Source organism: Dermacentor variabilis, chromosome 4 (genome assembly GCF_050947875.1).
Source record: "Dermacentor variabilis isolate Ectoservices chromosome 4, ASM5094787v1, whole genome shotgun sequence".
Classification (NCBI taxonomy): Eukaryota; Metazoa; Arthropoda; class Arachnida; order Ixodida; family Ixodidae; genus Dermacentor; species Dermacentor variabilis.
Genome location: NC_134571.1, coordinates 53,186,698 through 53,199,412, shown reverse-complemented (window position 1 = coordinate 53,199,412; position 12,715 = coordinate 53,186,698). Strand labels below are relative to the sequence as shown.

Below are 12,715 nucleotides of genomic sequence, written 5' to 3'. Positions count from 1 at the left end.
AGATAAATTCGACAGTCTAGCATGGCTCCCAAATGGAGCACGTAAGACGAAGCATACGAGCACGAAGCTCTAAACACACTGCTTGTCGAGAACGAGCACGATCTCAGAGCACACTCTAGCCGCTGACAAACAGCTGCTTATAAACACTTCATCTTCCCTAGATCCCTAGGTGAGGGAAAAAACGTTCGACCAGTCATCGTAGCCCCGCCTTTGAGTGGGAGGGCTTAAACACACGCACAGGTTTCACTGCCACCACCCAGGCCAGACGGGCTTCGCAGAACTCGGGGCTTACGTCTCGAAGGGCACGTGGGAAGGTGCCGCCAAATACCTTCCCTCAAGAACTCCCCCGCTCACGGCATACCAGGTCGGCGGTGGCGAGTTCATTAACAATAGTTGGTCCGCCGATCGCTTTAGTCATTGTGGCGCCGAGTGGGTGTTGAAGGCTTCCATGGTCTCTTCGGGGAAGCTCACCACGCTCGCAGCTGCAGCTGGCTGAGAAAACTTTGCATGTCGGCATCTCTGCAGGCTGTTCCTAACAATACACAGTGCTGCATGCCCAATAGCACAAGTTGGTCCAACGGTTTTACACCGCGGACACGACAAACAACTAGTTATAGAAATCGGACTGCTGCTTCACCACCTCATCGAGCAAGGACATGACATCACGTTACAGTGGATTCCAAGCCACTGTAGCACAATGGGCAATGAACATGCTGATGCAGCAGTGCAATCTGCGCATGAGGAGGGCTTGCAAGACTACATTTCATTCTCAAGAACAGATGCTGCAATGAAAATTCGTGTGCTGGCAAATGAAGCCACAAGATCTTTATGGAACACACAAGCTTGAAGCACACACGTCTACACTGACCGAACCTGTCCCTTCGACTTCAACCCCCATCTGGACTCTCTCGACTCGAGATAGCAGTACTTTGCCGACTGTGGCCTGGTGTTGTTTTCACAAGATCTTTCGCTTTCGGGTCACTACGGACGAGAGTGTAGCTTGCAATCACTGTGGCGGCGAGGAGTCTATAGAACACGTACTTTGCCACTGTCCTCCATACAGCACGCACCGGCTGTCACTAGCAGCCGTATAGGCACGCTTGACGGCAGGTCGCTTTCAGAGCAGACAGTCTTGGAATGCCAACCTGAACTGTCATCGCACCAAAAGTCGATCAAGGCTTTGTTGACCTTTTTACGTGGCAGTGGCCTATTAGAAAGACTATAATGATCCCATCCCCCCCCCCCCTTTTTTTTTTCACGGCTTTCTTTTGTCTTCGCTTTTCTTTCCGTCTTTACTTCCGCTTTCCCTTCCTCTAGTACAGGGCAGCAAACCGGAGGCTTTAACTCTGGTTAACCTCCCTGCCTTTTTCTCATTTGCATCTCTCTCTCTCTCTGGTCCAACGGTTGGTTCTTAAACACTGTTCCCTCAACCCTGGAGCCCTGTGCTCTACCCATTCAATGGACTACCCAGTGACCCAGGTTTGCGGGAATATGGTTAGAGACATTTATACTTAGATAGACACGCACCTACACGCACCTACACGCACAACACGCACGCACACACACAGTTAGCCCCTGCCGGAAAGTGCGTGAAGTACCCAAAGAAAACTAATCGCATTTACACAATCCTTAGCAAGCAGTTGCATGTCCTCCATAAACCTGTGTTCGTGCTTCCAGTGGAGCTGAGCAATATACAGTTAAACCTTGATATAATGAACTTCAGTATAACGAATTTCTCGATATAACGAAGTATTAACTTTTGATAACCTCTTGTGCATAGAACACCATGTAATTAGAACCTCAATGCAAAAAAGTGTCTTTGTATGGAATTTCAATATAACAAAATTTTGCTTCTGCAGCAAAGGAATGCCGACACAGTGGAAATTTTCACAGACGCAGATGGTCCAATGATTGAATTACAAGTGGCTGCTTGCAAACGCACCTTTCAAATTGCTCATGGGATAACAAGAGCGACCCCGAAGTGAAGCTGCATCATTTTCCACATAAAGTCCAAGTGCGATAAGATCCCATCGCGCCCCGTGCACTTTGTGCTTCTGGTGCGAGTGAAACTGTGCAAGGGTGAGAAAGAAAGATGGTGGCTTCACGCATGAGTGCCACCTCCCTGCACAAGCAAAGGGAAAGAGGGGCAGGGGAGGGAGCTCGCAGTAATGCGATGAAGCGAGCGCGAGAGGCGGGCCATAGGGGTGTTAACGTGCACTGTGATTTCTGTCACGGGTCTCAGCCATGGCTGCCCATGGCTGTCGCGCGGCTCTGCGCACGCGCAGCTGCACATCCTGCTTTAGAGGTAATCTGCCATGTGTGCAAAGAGTAGGCGTTCCGAGATGGCGTGGCATCATGTAAGATGTCTTCCCATGCGTTTAGCATTGAAGGTTGCATAATTGAGTTTCACTAACCCATTGGAGCGAGAGGCAGACCAAGCATTTGCTCCCCACTGCCGGCGCTTTTCATGATAGCGTCATCCCAGTTCTGGATTTGCTTAATTCATACTGTCTGTGTGAAAATATCACCGGTGCGTCATGAAACCGTATCATTCATCATTGACTCCCCAATCAAAATTAATTATTTTCTCATTAAAGTTTGCTTTTTTCGATTGCTAGATAATTCAGAAAATTCTACAGCCTCTTTCTCTGTAAGAGAAATTGATTGGTGACTGTACTTATTTGCATGAAATGTCAAATTTCAATACAACGAAATTTTGATAAAATTGTCGATTTTACCTACTTCGTTACATCGAGGTTAACAGTATAAGTGCAGGGGAGAGCGATTGGCCACCACTGGCTTTGGTTGTGGAAAGAAAAGAGAGGATGTCCCCTTATGTCTTAAGAGTTCCCTACAAAAATTGTTAGGCGGAACTCCTGCACCAATGTCTATGGGAGCTGCAAACATGTCGTTTCAGCCAGCATGGTAATGATGGTTAGTACATGGATTTGCCTAAATTTCTTTCTTCTGTCTTCAAATGGATTTGTGGCTTTGCAAATTGAACCTTTTCAACAAAATATTGCATTATGGATGCAACAATTTGCAATGATAATGCATGCGCGCAGAGTCTTAATTACCTTCTGCATTTAGAGAAATGGGATTGCTTCGAAATTTAGGCCAGTAAAGGCAGATAAAGCATAGCAGCCAAAGCCACAAAAACCTCTGAAACCACAAGCATGAAGGCCAGACAAATCCATATTTCTTGGTAGCTGAATGATGGCAGTGCCAGAGTTTCTAGTAATTTTGGAGGAGACTATGCCTCACATAAACATGATCACAACTGTGAATGTGAAATTGTACCTGGAAATTTAGATATGCAGGTTCAGAGATTCTAAGAATGATCTCTACTCTAAGGTATGACCTAGAAAGCACTATCTCGAATCACACTACAACTTCCACCACATGGAACCCATCCTGATAGCAGCAGTGCCCTTTTGAAATCAGAGTTGTCATTTCTGAGGCTAATATGCACATACTAGGGCATCTTCAAAAAAAAATAATAAGTTCCAGCAGAACCCATCTCGTTATTAAACATTTCGGCCCTGAATTTTTTTCATTTAGACAGATTTCCGTGCTTGACATATTTAGTGTGAAAAAGCTTTCATAAGCATGATAAAAAAATTCAAATTTTGTCATTTTTGCCAAAGTTATGATGTCAAATGACAACACCAGTGCTCTAAAGTTGCGGATTAACACATGATATGGTCTATGAAAAATGCAGCTTTCCGATATTTCATGTTGCAGGGACTGAAAAGGTTGGATATTATTTCTGTCAGCCTTTACAAATAAATATAACTGTGCCAAATAAAACGAAGCTACCCACAGGTGTCTTGACCTCCTGTTTTAGGTTGCATCGCGTGCTGAGTGCGTGATAATCATAGGCCAAGCTCCTCGAAGTCATCTTCAGCTTCTTTTTCATCTAGTGAACAGGTTATGCACATGAGTTCAATGAGTCTTCTTCTTCGTTTATATGAATGAATAATTTACATTTACTGAAATGTCATATAGGGTTATGACATTTTCAGCTAAATGACAGTCCTGAACAAGCAATTATGCTGAAAAACAACCAAAATGCAGCAAAAGCAAAGTGACTGCTCCTTATCTCCATCTTACAACCACTGAGCCCTGGTGGGGTGAAGCTTGTACACCACAAAATGAGCTATTATATGAGCTGTGAAAAGTGCCTTGCTCAATTTTTTTTTTCTTGAGCTACAATTTAACATGTTTTCATTGTGCAATAAAATTATCAAGCCACATGCCCAATTTTTATGGCTTTGATGACGTCCTAAAATGAAACGAAACGAACGGCATTGCTGCTACTATTGATTTTTTAGTTTGATTTTTCCGCAAAACCATTCGACCCACAGCCCCATTCGACCTACAGTTGCCTCTCAGCAATGCTGGCTTCACGTCGAAAGCTGAACTGTTTCTATTTATTTTGTTTCATAAGTTGTGTGCTACATTATCTGTAATGTCAAGTGACACCACTAAGGTTGAAGATGTTAATGTTGGTGTTAATGCGAATAGCATTGAAGCAATGTAGCGACACTATATTGCCAATGCCGAAAGGCATCCTGTATGAGGCACTTATGCAGTCAGGCTCCTCTCTCATGCTTTCCACTGGACATCTTGTGCCATCTAGCACAGGAAGTCCATGTATGGCACTTGTGTGAATATACCCTATAGCGAGACAAGACTTTCTTAAATATAATTTACGATGCAGGTTTAATTCCGACCAGCACTAGATAAATGTTAGATTTGTTTGTCATTGAAGAGTGGCATATATCCAATGACCCAAGTTGGATATGTCAATATATATCAATATATCAATATGTCAAATATGTCAAGTTGGATATGTCATTGACTAATGAATGCTTAGAGTCACATGTCTAGTGACCCAAGTTGGCAGGAAAGAGGTTCATTGAAGAGCTGCAGTTACCCAGTGTCGCATACTCGGTGACACAAGTTTGTCTGACCGTTGTTTTCAAACCCGGTTCCATCAGCAGAACAGTCCCATGCTCTACCCATTAGGCCATGGACCCATGTTGATGGGGAAAATGGCTAGACACACAGATAGGTAAACACCAGAAGGTGCATGAAGTATCCTAAGAATGCTAATCCCATCAAAAATAGTATTACCAGCTGTGGACATAGATAGGAACGAGACACATGTCATCTTTCCTTATTCTGATAGTGCTTACTAATCTGATATGGCATGGTCTCTTCTGTCTTCAATTCTGCATAATACCAGGAAATGGAAATGAAGCTAAGGGCTATTCAGCCTGATGTGACTTCACCATTCAAAAAATAATAATTCAGTCACAAATACTTTTGATTTGATATGACCACCTATGGTTCGTAGGTTAGGCTGAGATGTTAGCTATTGAGAGGGTTATGGTAGGTACATTTCCTCTATTTCTGAAGTAGTCACCATTGATATCATTAAAACATTAAAAACACGCTTTAAAGGGACTGACTAACGATTTTTAAGGACCCAGTTTTTTAATGGCGCAACTTAAAGCTCACCCTCAGTAGTGTTTACACCTTTAATGGTTGCTTCCAAAAGTGTATGCGTATTTTGTAAGCAAAATTTTTCAATCTGAGCAGCCTCAAAAAGGAGAGTAAATTATGAACACGTCCGTCGTTCTGCTTTTATAGGAGTGTGTGCGACTGTGATTAATCACCGATGTTTTGACCTTTTTAACCACTCTTGGAAACAATAAGCCGGTACAATAAGCTTGCACTGTTCTACAGACATTTCTTATATATTTGTACCATATTTTTCACTAAGTACACGCCTACATCGTGGCTGGCTGGCCTTGAGCGTCATTATTCTGTCTATAGACTAGCGAAGTGAACTCGCCGAAAACAAAGGCTTATCTACACCATTGTCAGTTAGAAAAAACCTATTGTAGGATAAGGTGCACTGCATTTCAATACTAATAAATTGACCAGGAACCGCGTACAGTAGAAGGCCACATGATAGGCATCTTATGCATCCTCATGTTTTTGCCGCATGGGGTGCCAAAGAGCATTTCTTGCAACTTTTGATGAAGAATTAAAAATATAAATCCACATTTAATGAGAAACACGGGGCTCATTTTAGCCAATACAATAGGCAGTATTTTCCATCAGCGGGATTATCTCAATTCATGTTCTGTGTCTTTAACATGCCTGTTCATTCTTGGTATGTTAAAATCAAGCAGCCTGCGGGGAAGTTTAAGGACACACACTCATTTTCTAGGAACATGGTCTGTTTTCTTATTCATTAATATTACATTTGCCCTAACAATTAACTTCTAATCTTTTGCTGTTTCACTTGCAGCCAGGGAAAGATGGGCCTCAGTGACACTGATTTTTCTAACCCCAATTTCAGGAGCCCACAAGCACCAGAGTGCAGTGACATGCCTCCAGTTTAACTCCAAGTTTGTGGTCACCTCGTCGGATGATGGTACTGTGAAACTGTGGGACTTGCGCACGGGTGAATTCCTGCGCAACCTCGTGGCCCTGGAGTCCGGCGGATCGGGGGGCGTCGTGTGGCGCCTTCGTGCTTCCTCGACCAAGCTAGTGTGCGCAGTGGGCTCGCGGAATGGCACAGAGGAGACGAAGCTGCTTGTGCTGGACTTTGATGAGCCTAAGTGACAAGCCGTTCACTGCAGCGTATGTTACCTCCCAGCATCCCTGACAAGTGCCAAAGGAAACAGGCTGCGTGCACTTCGCGTGTGTGCCAGTCAAGGGCTCCTTGCCATAGGAGCTTGCCAAGCCCCACTCCCTCACTGCCCCAGCTTCTTAAAGTGTGGGAAGATTGTGTCATGGCAGCAAGACTTTTTATTGTGGTGCCTCTGCTGCAGTGCTCCGTCATCTCTCATTTGTCTTTTCTTCTATTTTTCTGGGAAACAGTCTCCGGAAGAACTGTTGTGGTGCAGTGCTGCGACCAAGAAGTGTGATGTGCCTGCCTATTGCGCGCTCTTGCCAGTACAGAACTTGTTTCACTCAGTGACATTGTACCATTACTTTTTTTTTTCTCCTGTGCAAGAGATCACGGACCCGAACAGTGTTCATGTCTAATAGTAGGTCCCTGTCGGCAGCAAGCCTTTTGTGCCATTACTGCTCAAGCTTTGTGTCAAGGCCACTGCAATTAGTTGGCGGCAAGAGTTGTCATACAGCCTAGGTGCAGGGGTGCGGCCCTTCCTTATACAGTAAAGAATCATGCCCTAAAGTTGCATTTTATTTTCCCTCCCTTGGACATGGGGGAACACCTCCTATATTTATTTGATTTGGGCAAAGTGCCGTCCCTTTTGACAACTGTGGTGCAAGTGCCTCAGCACCCAAGAACAATTGGTGGGGCTCTAGTAGGAGTAGCGTCTCTTTATTTTTCAGAGTCCTTAGAGATGATAAAGACGCATGCTTTGTCTCTCCCTCTCCATACCCCCATCCAATTCTTTTTTTTCCCTCAAGAGCTCCTGGAAAAGATTTGAAAGTACATGCCTTTTGTTTCCTTTCTTGGCAAGCCGTACAGTCGCTCCAGTGTTTTCTTAAGACTTGCGTATGGACTTGTAGGATGTTGGGTTGGTGGTATTTTGCCAGTGGACTTAGTTTGGGGGGTTCAGCTCACCGTACTAGATGCACTAACTTAAATAAGAGGAATCGGCGCGGGGCGCCATTACTTTTGACTGCCATGCTTTTTGCTGTACATTTTGTTTGTTCTGCGAACTAATTATTCTTTCTCTTTGCGTTGTACATTGCTGTATATTCTCTGCTGTCTGCAGGTTTGTTTTATAGTTGTTGACTAAAGGCAAAGTAAAGCTAATTGTTTCACCTGTACTGCTTGAAATGGCTCAATTCAAACTGTGGTGTGTACGGCTTGATTCTCCTACTTGACACTGGAACATTGAGACACTTCCTTACTTTTGTTTACGTCATGCCAAATTTACACTGCTACCATTGAATTCGCATTTAAAGGTTACTTCTGGTTGTGTGCTAAAACGTTTGAGGAGACTCGTGTGTATTTTACATTATCCGAAACGGTAAAGGATAGCTAGCTATATTTCCGAATCTCCTATAACATATTACATAACTTTTTCCCATGCGTGCGCGTGAGATTGTTAAGTAGCTGCAGTATCTTAAATGATGTGCACCGTCCGCCACGGTGCTGCTAGATATCTCGAAATGTAGCGGAGCGAAAAGCATTTCCCGGTTTCGAGCAGTTACTTTCAGTTAGACTGCTTCAAGCAGCGCTACATCTTCCATGTAAGCTGTTGGCTGATAAGATCAAGCATGGCGTGATTTCGCTGTCTGGCCAGCAATCGTGTTTATAAGTGCAAGGCTAGGACGGCTAGAGCGGGGAGCGCCCGAAGGAAAACGTTATCGTTCAAGTGGTGAGGAGGTTCGTACGACCAGACGCAGGCACTATCTGCGTAGCCGGCGGCGGTCAAATCAAGGCCGGGTGAAACCTTCCGTCTCGTCCAACGAAGAAGCTAAGCCAGTCGAGACGCGTCTTCCAAGGGATACGACTGAAGGTAGGTGAGCGTTCATTTATGTAGACAGTAACAGGTTGGCATTACGATCCGACTTGTACTGCTCTTAGATCATGGCCGGAAGGTGAGGCACGTTACGAAGAGGTTTATTTTTTTCGTTTCGTCAACGCTTTGGCGACGCTTACTAATTGAGATCTTGCAGCTGTCGTTTTAGGAGGTCAGAAATGCGATATCTTTATTTGTCGCTATCGCTTATCTGTAACGTAATAACATAGTTCCCGGCAAGAAAAATATAAAAAAATATTGCCCAAACCAAACGAACACGTCAGACGATGCTTCATTTGATGTGCGGTGGAAACAAGCGACAGCGAAACAGTTGAGCACATTTTTCGTTTCGGAGGGCTGTGAACCATAAATTAACCCGCCTACATTTAATCATTTAATACCGGAGCGGCAGCGACCCCATTGGGCGACCATGGTCGCATCAGACACGTGACTGCATTCCTCCCAAGGATGGCAGACGAGGGGCGGTTTGAGGGGTGTGCTCGCGGCTTCATGCAGGGCTGCTCTTGGGGTATGCTTTGCGGCGAGTCGTATTTCGGTGTCATCAAGTCGTGCTGAGCTGACGGGAGCGCTCTTCGTAGGCAGCTGAGTCGTCAACAGTTTGTTCGGAAGCGAGAAAGCAGTCCGTAAAGCTCACGATGCCGCCGGCAAAAGGGGACGGGATGCGGGGCCTGGCCGTGTTTATTTCCGACATCCGCAACTGCAAGAGCAAGGAAGCCGAAACGAAGCGAATCAACAAAGAATTAGCCAACATTCGGTCAAAGTTCAAGGGCGACAAGACGCTGGACGGCTACCAGAAGAAGAAGTACATTTGCAAGTTGCTGTTCATCTTCCTTCTAGGGCACGACATAGATTTCGGTCACATGGAGGCGGTAAACCTCCTCAGTTCGAACAAATACTCCGAAAAGCAGATAGGATACCTTTTCATCCTGGTGCTTATGAATGCCAAAGACGAACTCATGCGCCTTATCGTGCAGTCCATCAAAAACGACCTGGGGTCTCGCAACCCCGTTCACGCTAACCTCGCTCTTCAGTGCGTCGCCAACATGGGCAACCTGGAGATGGCCGAAGCGTTCGGCCGCGACATTCCCAAACTATTGGTGTCTCCTGACACCATGGACCAAGTCAAGCAGAGCGCCGCGCTGTGCCTCCTGCGCCTTCTCCGCACCCTGCCCGACGTCGTGCCCGGGGGCGAGTGGACTTCGCGCATCATCCACCTACTAAACGACCAGCACCTGGGCGTCGTCACAGCCTCTGTCAGCCTTATCGACGCACTGGTCAAGAAAAACCCGGAGGAGTACAAGGGATGCATTCCTCTTGCCGTGTCGCGGCTGAGTCGCATCGTGAACGCCTCGTATACGGACCTGCAGGACTACACCTACTATTTCGTACCGGCGCCTTGGCTGTGCATGAAGCTGCTGCGGCTACTGCAGAACTACCCGCCTCCCGAGGAGCCTAGCGTGCGGGGTAGGCTCAACGAGTGCCTCGAGTCTTTACTCAACAAGGCGCAGGAACCGGCCAAGTCGAAGAAAGTGCAACACTCGAACGCTCGCCACGCTGTGCTGTTCGAAGCCATCTCGCTTATTCTGCACATGGATCGACTTGGAGCGCTGCCTGAGCCACACCTCCTCATTCGCGCTTGCAACCAGCTTGGCCATTTCCTGCAACACCGAGAGACCAACTTGCGTTACATGGCGCTCGAAGGGCTCTGTCTTTTAGCAACATCGGATTCGTCGCACGAAGCCGTCAAGAAACACCAGGAGACCGTGGTAGCTGCTTTAAAGATGGAGCGTGACGTCAGCGTCCGTCAGAAGGCGGTGGATTTGCTTTACGCCATGTGCGATCGCACCAATGCGCAGCTCATTGTAGGCGAGATGTTGAGCTACCTCGAGACTGCAGACTATGCCATTCGCGAGGAGATGGTGCTTAAGGTAGCCATCCTTGCTGAGAAGTATGCATCAGACTACGCATGGTATGTTGACGTAGTGCTCAACCTCATTCGTGTGGCAGGTGATCACGTTAGTGAAGAAGTTTGGTACCGTGTCGTTCAGATTGTAGCCAATCGGGAGGATGTCCAGGGTTATGCAGCCAAAGTTTGCTTCCAGGCACTTCAGGCACCAGCCTGCCATGAAAATATGGTCAAAGTAGCTGGCTATGTTCTTGGAGAGTTTGGCAACCTCGTTGCCGGTGACCAGCGCTCTGCACCAGCAGTTCAATTCCGCCTGCTTCATTCCAAGTACCACCTGTGTAGCGCTCCAACGCGTGCCCTTTTGTTGACCACCTACATCAAGTTTATTAACCTTTTTCCCGAAATAAAGGCTGAAATCCAAGAGGTGCTGCAAAGTGACAACAATCTTCGCTGTTCCGATGCTGAGCTGCAGCAGCGCTCAGTTGAATATCTTGGTCTGAGTCGTATTGCTTCACCTGATGTGCTTGCCACTGTTCTGGAAGAAATGCCTCCTTTCCCTGAGAAAGAGTCATTTATACTTGCGATGCTGAAGCGTAGAAAGCCTGGTCTTAAAGAAACTACATGTGAAACTGCTCCACCGCCAACACCACCACGATCTGTAGAGAGCGGTGCTAAGCTGCTCGTGACCAATGGAGGAGGTGTGGAGGCTGACCTCTTGGGACTTGCAATGCAGCCTCCTGAGGAGCAATCCCAACCTGTCGCTGCACCTATTAGTGCTGAGGATGGTCTTCGAAAAATGGTGTTGCGTAACGCTGGTGTCCTGTTCGAGAATGACATCATTCAAGTTGGCGTCAGAGCTGAGTTCAAGCAGAACCTCGGTCGTCTTAGCCTCTTCTATGGCAACAAGAGCACCTTTCAGCTGCAGGGTGTGACATCTACTGTGTCCTGCCGTGGAGACCAAGCAACCAAGCTTTTTGTGCAGGCCAAGCCAGTCGAGAAAGTAATCGATGCTGGCTCCCAAATTCAACAGATTGTCAGTGTAGAATGCCTTCAAGAGTTCCAAGAACCTCCAGAACTGTTGGTTCATTTTCTTTATGTTGGTAGTGCCCAGTCTGTGTCCCTTAAGCTTCCTGTCTTCCTAAACAAGTTTTTCGAGCCAACAGCCATGACTGCTGAAAGCTTTTTTGCTCGCTGGAAAAACCTTTCAGGGCCACAGCAAGAGGAGCAAAAAGTATTTCGGGCACGGTTTCCCATGGAAGCTGCGGCCATCAGAACAAAGTTGGAAGGTTTTGGCATGCAGCTGCTTGAATCTATCGATCCAAACCCCAACAACTACGTCTGTGCTGGTATTGTGTGTACACGTGGCCAACAGGTCGGGTGCCTTATGCGACTGGAGCCCAACGTAGAAGCTCGCATGTTCCGTCTGACTGTTCGTGCCAGCAAAAGCCATGTTGCAAAAATCATGGTTGACCTTTTGTATGAGCATTTGTAACAGCACCACTCATTGTGCCCACTGTTGGCTAAGAGAAATATACACATTCTTTATAATATATGCCGCTGATCATTTTTCACATATAAGATGCTCCAAGGTGCCTTGTTAGCAAATAAATCCCTTTTTGTTACAGTTTTGCTTCTAATTGTGTGTTCCTGCAGCTGGTGAAGCATGTTGAAGCATCGAGGGTCTGAAACATGACTTTAATACACTGTTTTGTGGCCATTGTGTCAACTGCTCAGCTGTTGTGCAGATGCCTTGATGCTGTGTCATGGGTATGGCAGCTGGCAGGCACAGCCACATTTGGACAGCACATGTTGTAGGCACCAAACATAGGCTTGATAATGTTTGTTATTGTTAAATGGTTGTTTCCACATTTTGAAGTTGCGGCCGGCAGCTGTAAACCGATTGCACACTCAAATCTATCGATGCATAGTGTATAAAGAGCCCCCTAAAATATATGTTGAGCTGCAAAATTTTGTTAACCTTGAGTTAGCCACGAACTAGATCATCCTTAGTGCTGTGCTCTTGACATACTAAGAGGTTTAGCTGGAATAAAGCTTGTAAAATATAATTAGGAGGCTTAGCAAATACATGCAAGCACTGACAATTGATAGCTGGTAGCTTTATTATGGCTGCAGTACAGACATTTACAGTGTGCCTTTTAATTTTGACATGTGGCACAGCTGTGAACTAGGTGAGTAGACTGATATACTGTAAAACAATTATAAGGGACAACTTAATGACTGGGGGCCATGCACACTTGAACTACCC

General features: G+C 46.1%; 2 protein-coding genes and 1 pseudogene across 6 annotated transcripts in view; all 3 read left to right on the top strand.

Moving 5' to 3' along the window:
- Nucleotides 1-7,824, top strand: part of LOC142579158 (F-box/WD repeat-containing protein 7-like) — a 37,575-nt gene extending 29,751 nt beyond the window's left edge. For all 3 annotated transcript variants that reach the window (XM_075689103.1, XM_075689104.1, XM_075689102.1), the window contains exon 11: nt 6,377-7,824. In XM_075689103.1, coding sequence (XP_075545218.1) covers nt 6,377-6,642 — 266 coding nt within the window. In that variant the 3' untranslated portion in view covers nt 6,643-7,824. The remainder of the gene's footprint in view (nt 1-6,376) is intronic.
- A 537-nt stretch (nt 7,825-8,361) lies between these two features.
- The window catches only part of Pfas (phosphoribosylformylglycinamidine synthase), a 43,514-nt gene continuing 39,160 nt past the window's right edge, over nt 8,362-12,715 (top strand). Inside the window, exon 1 of one of the 3 annotated variants that reach the window (XM_075689089.1) lies at nt 8,362-8,523. The gene's annotated coding sequence lies outside the window, so the exon portion shown is untranslated. Of the gene's footprint in view, nt 8,524-8,580; nt 8,602-12,715 lie in introns of those variants that run through there. The other 2 variants (XM_075689088.1, XM_075689090.1) reach the window with 2 other exon arrangements.
- LOC142579156 (AP-2 complex subunit alpha pseudogene) lies at nt 8,849-12,073 on the top strand (annotated as a pseudogene).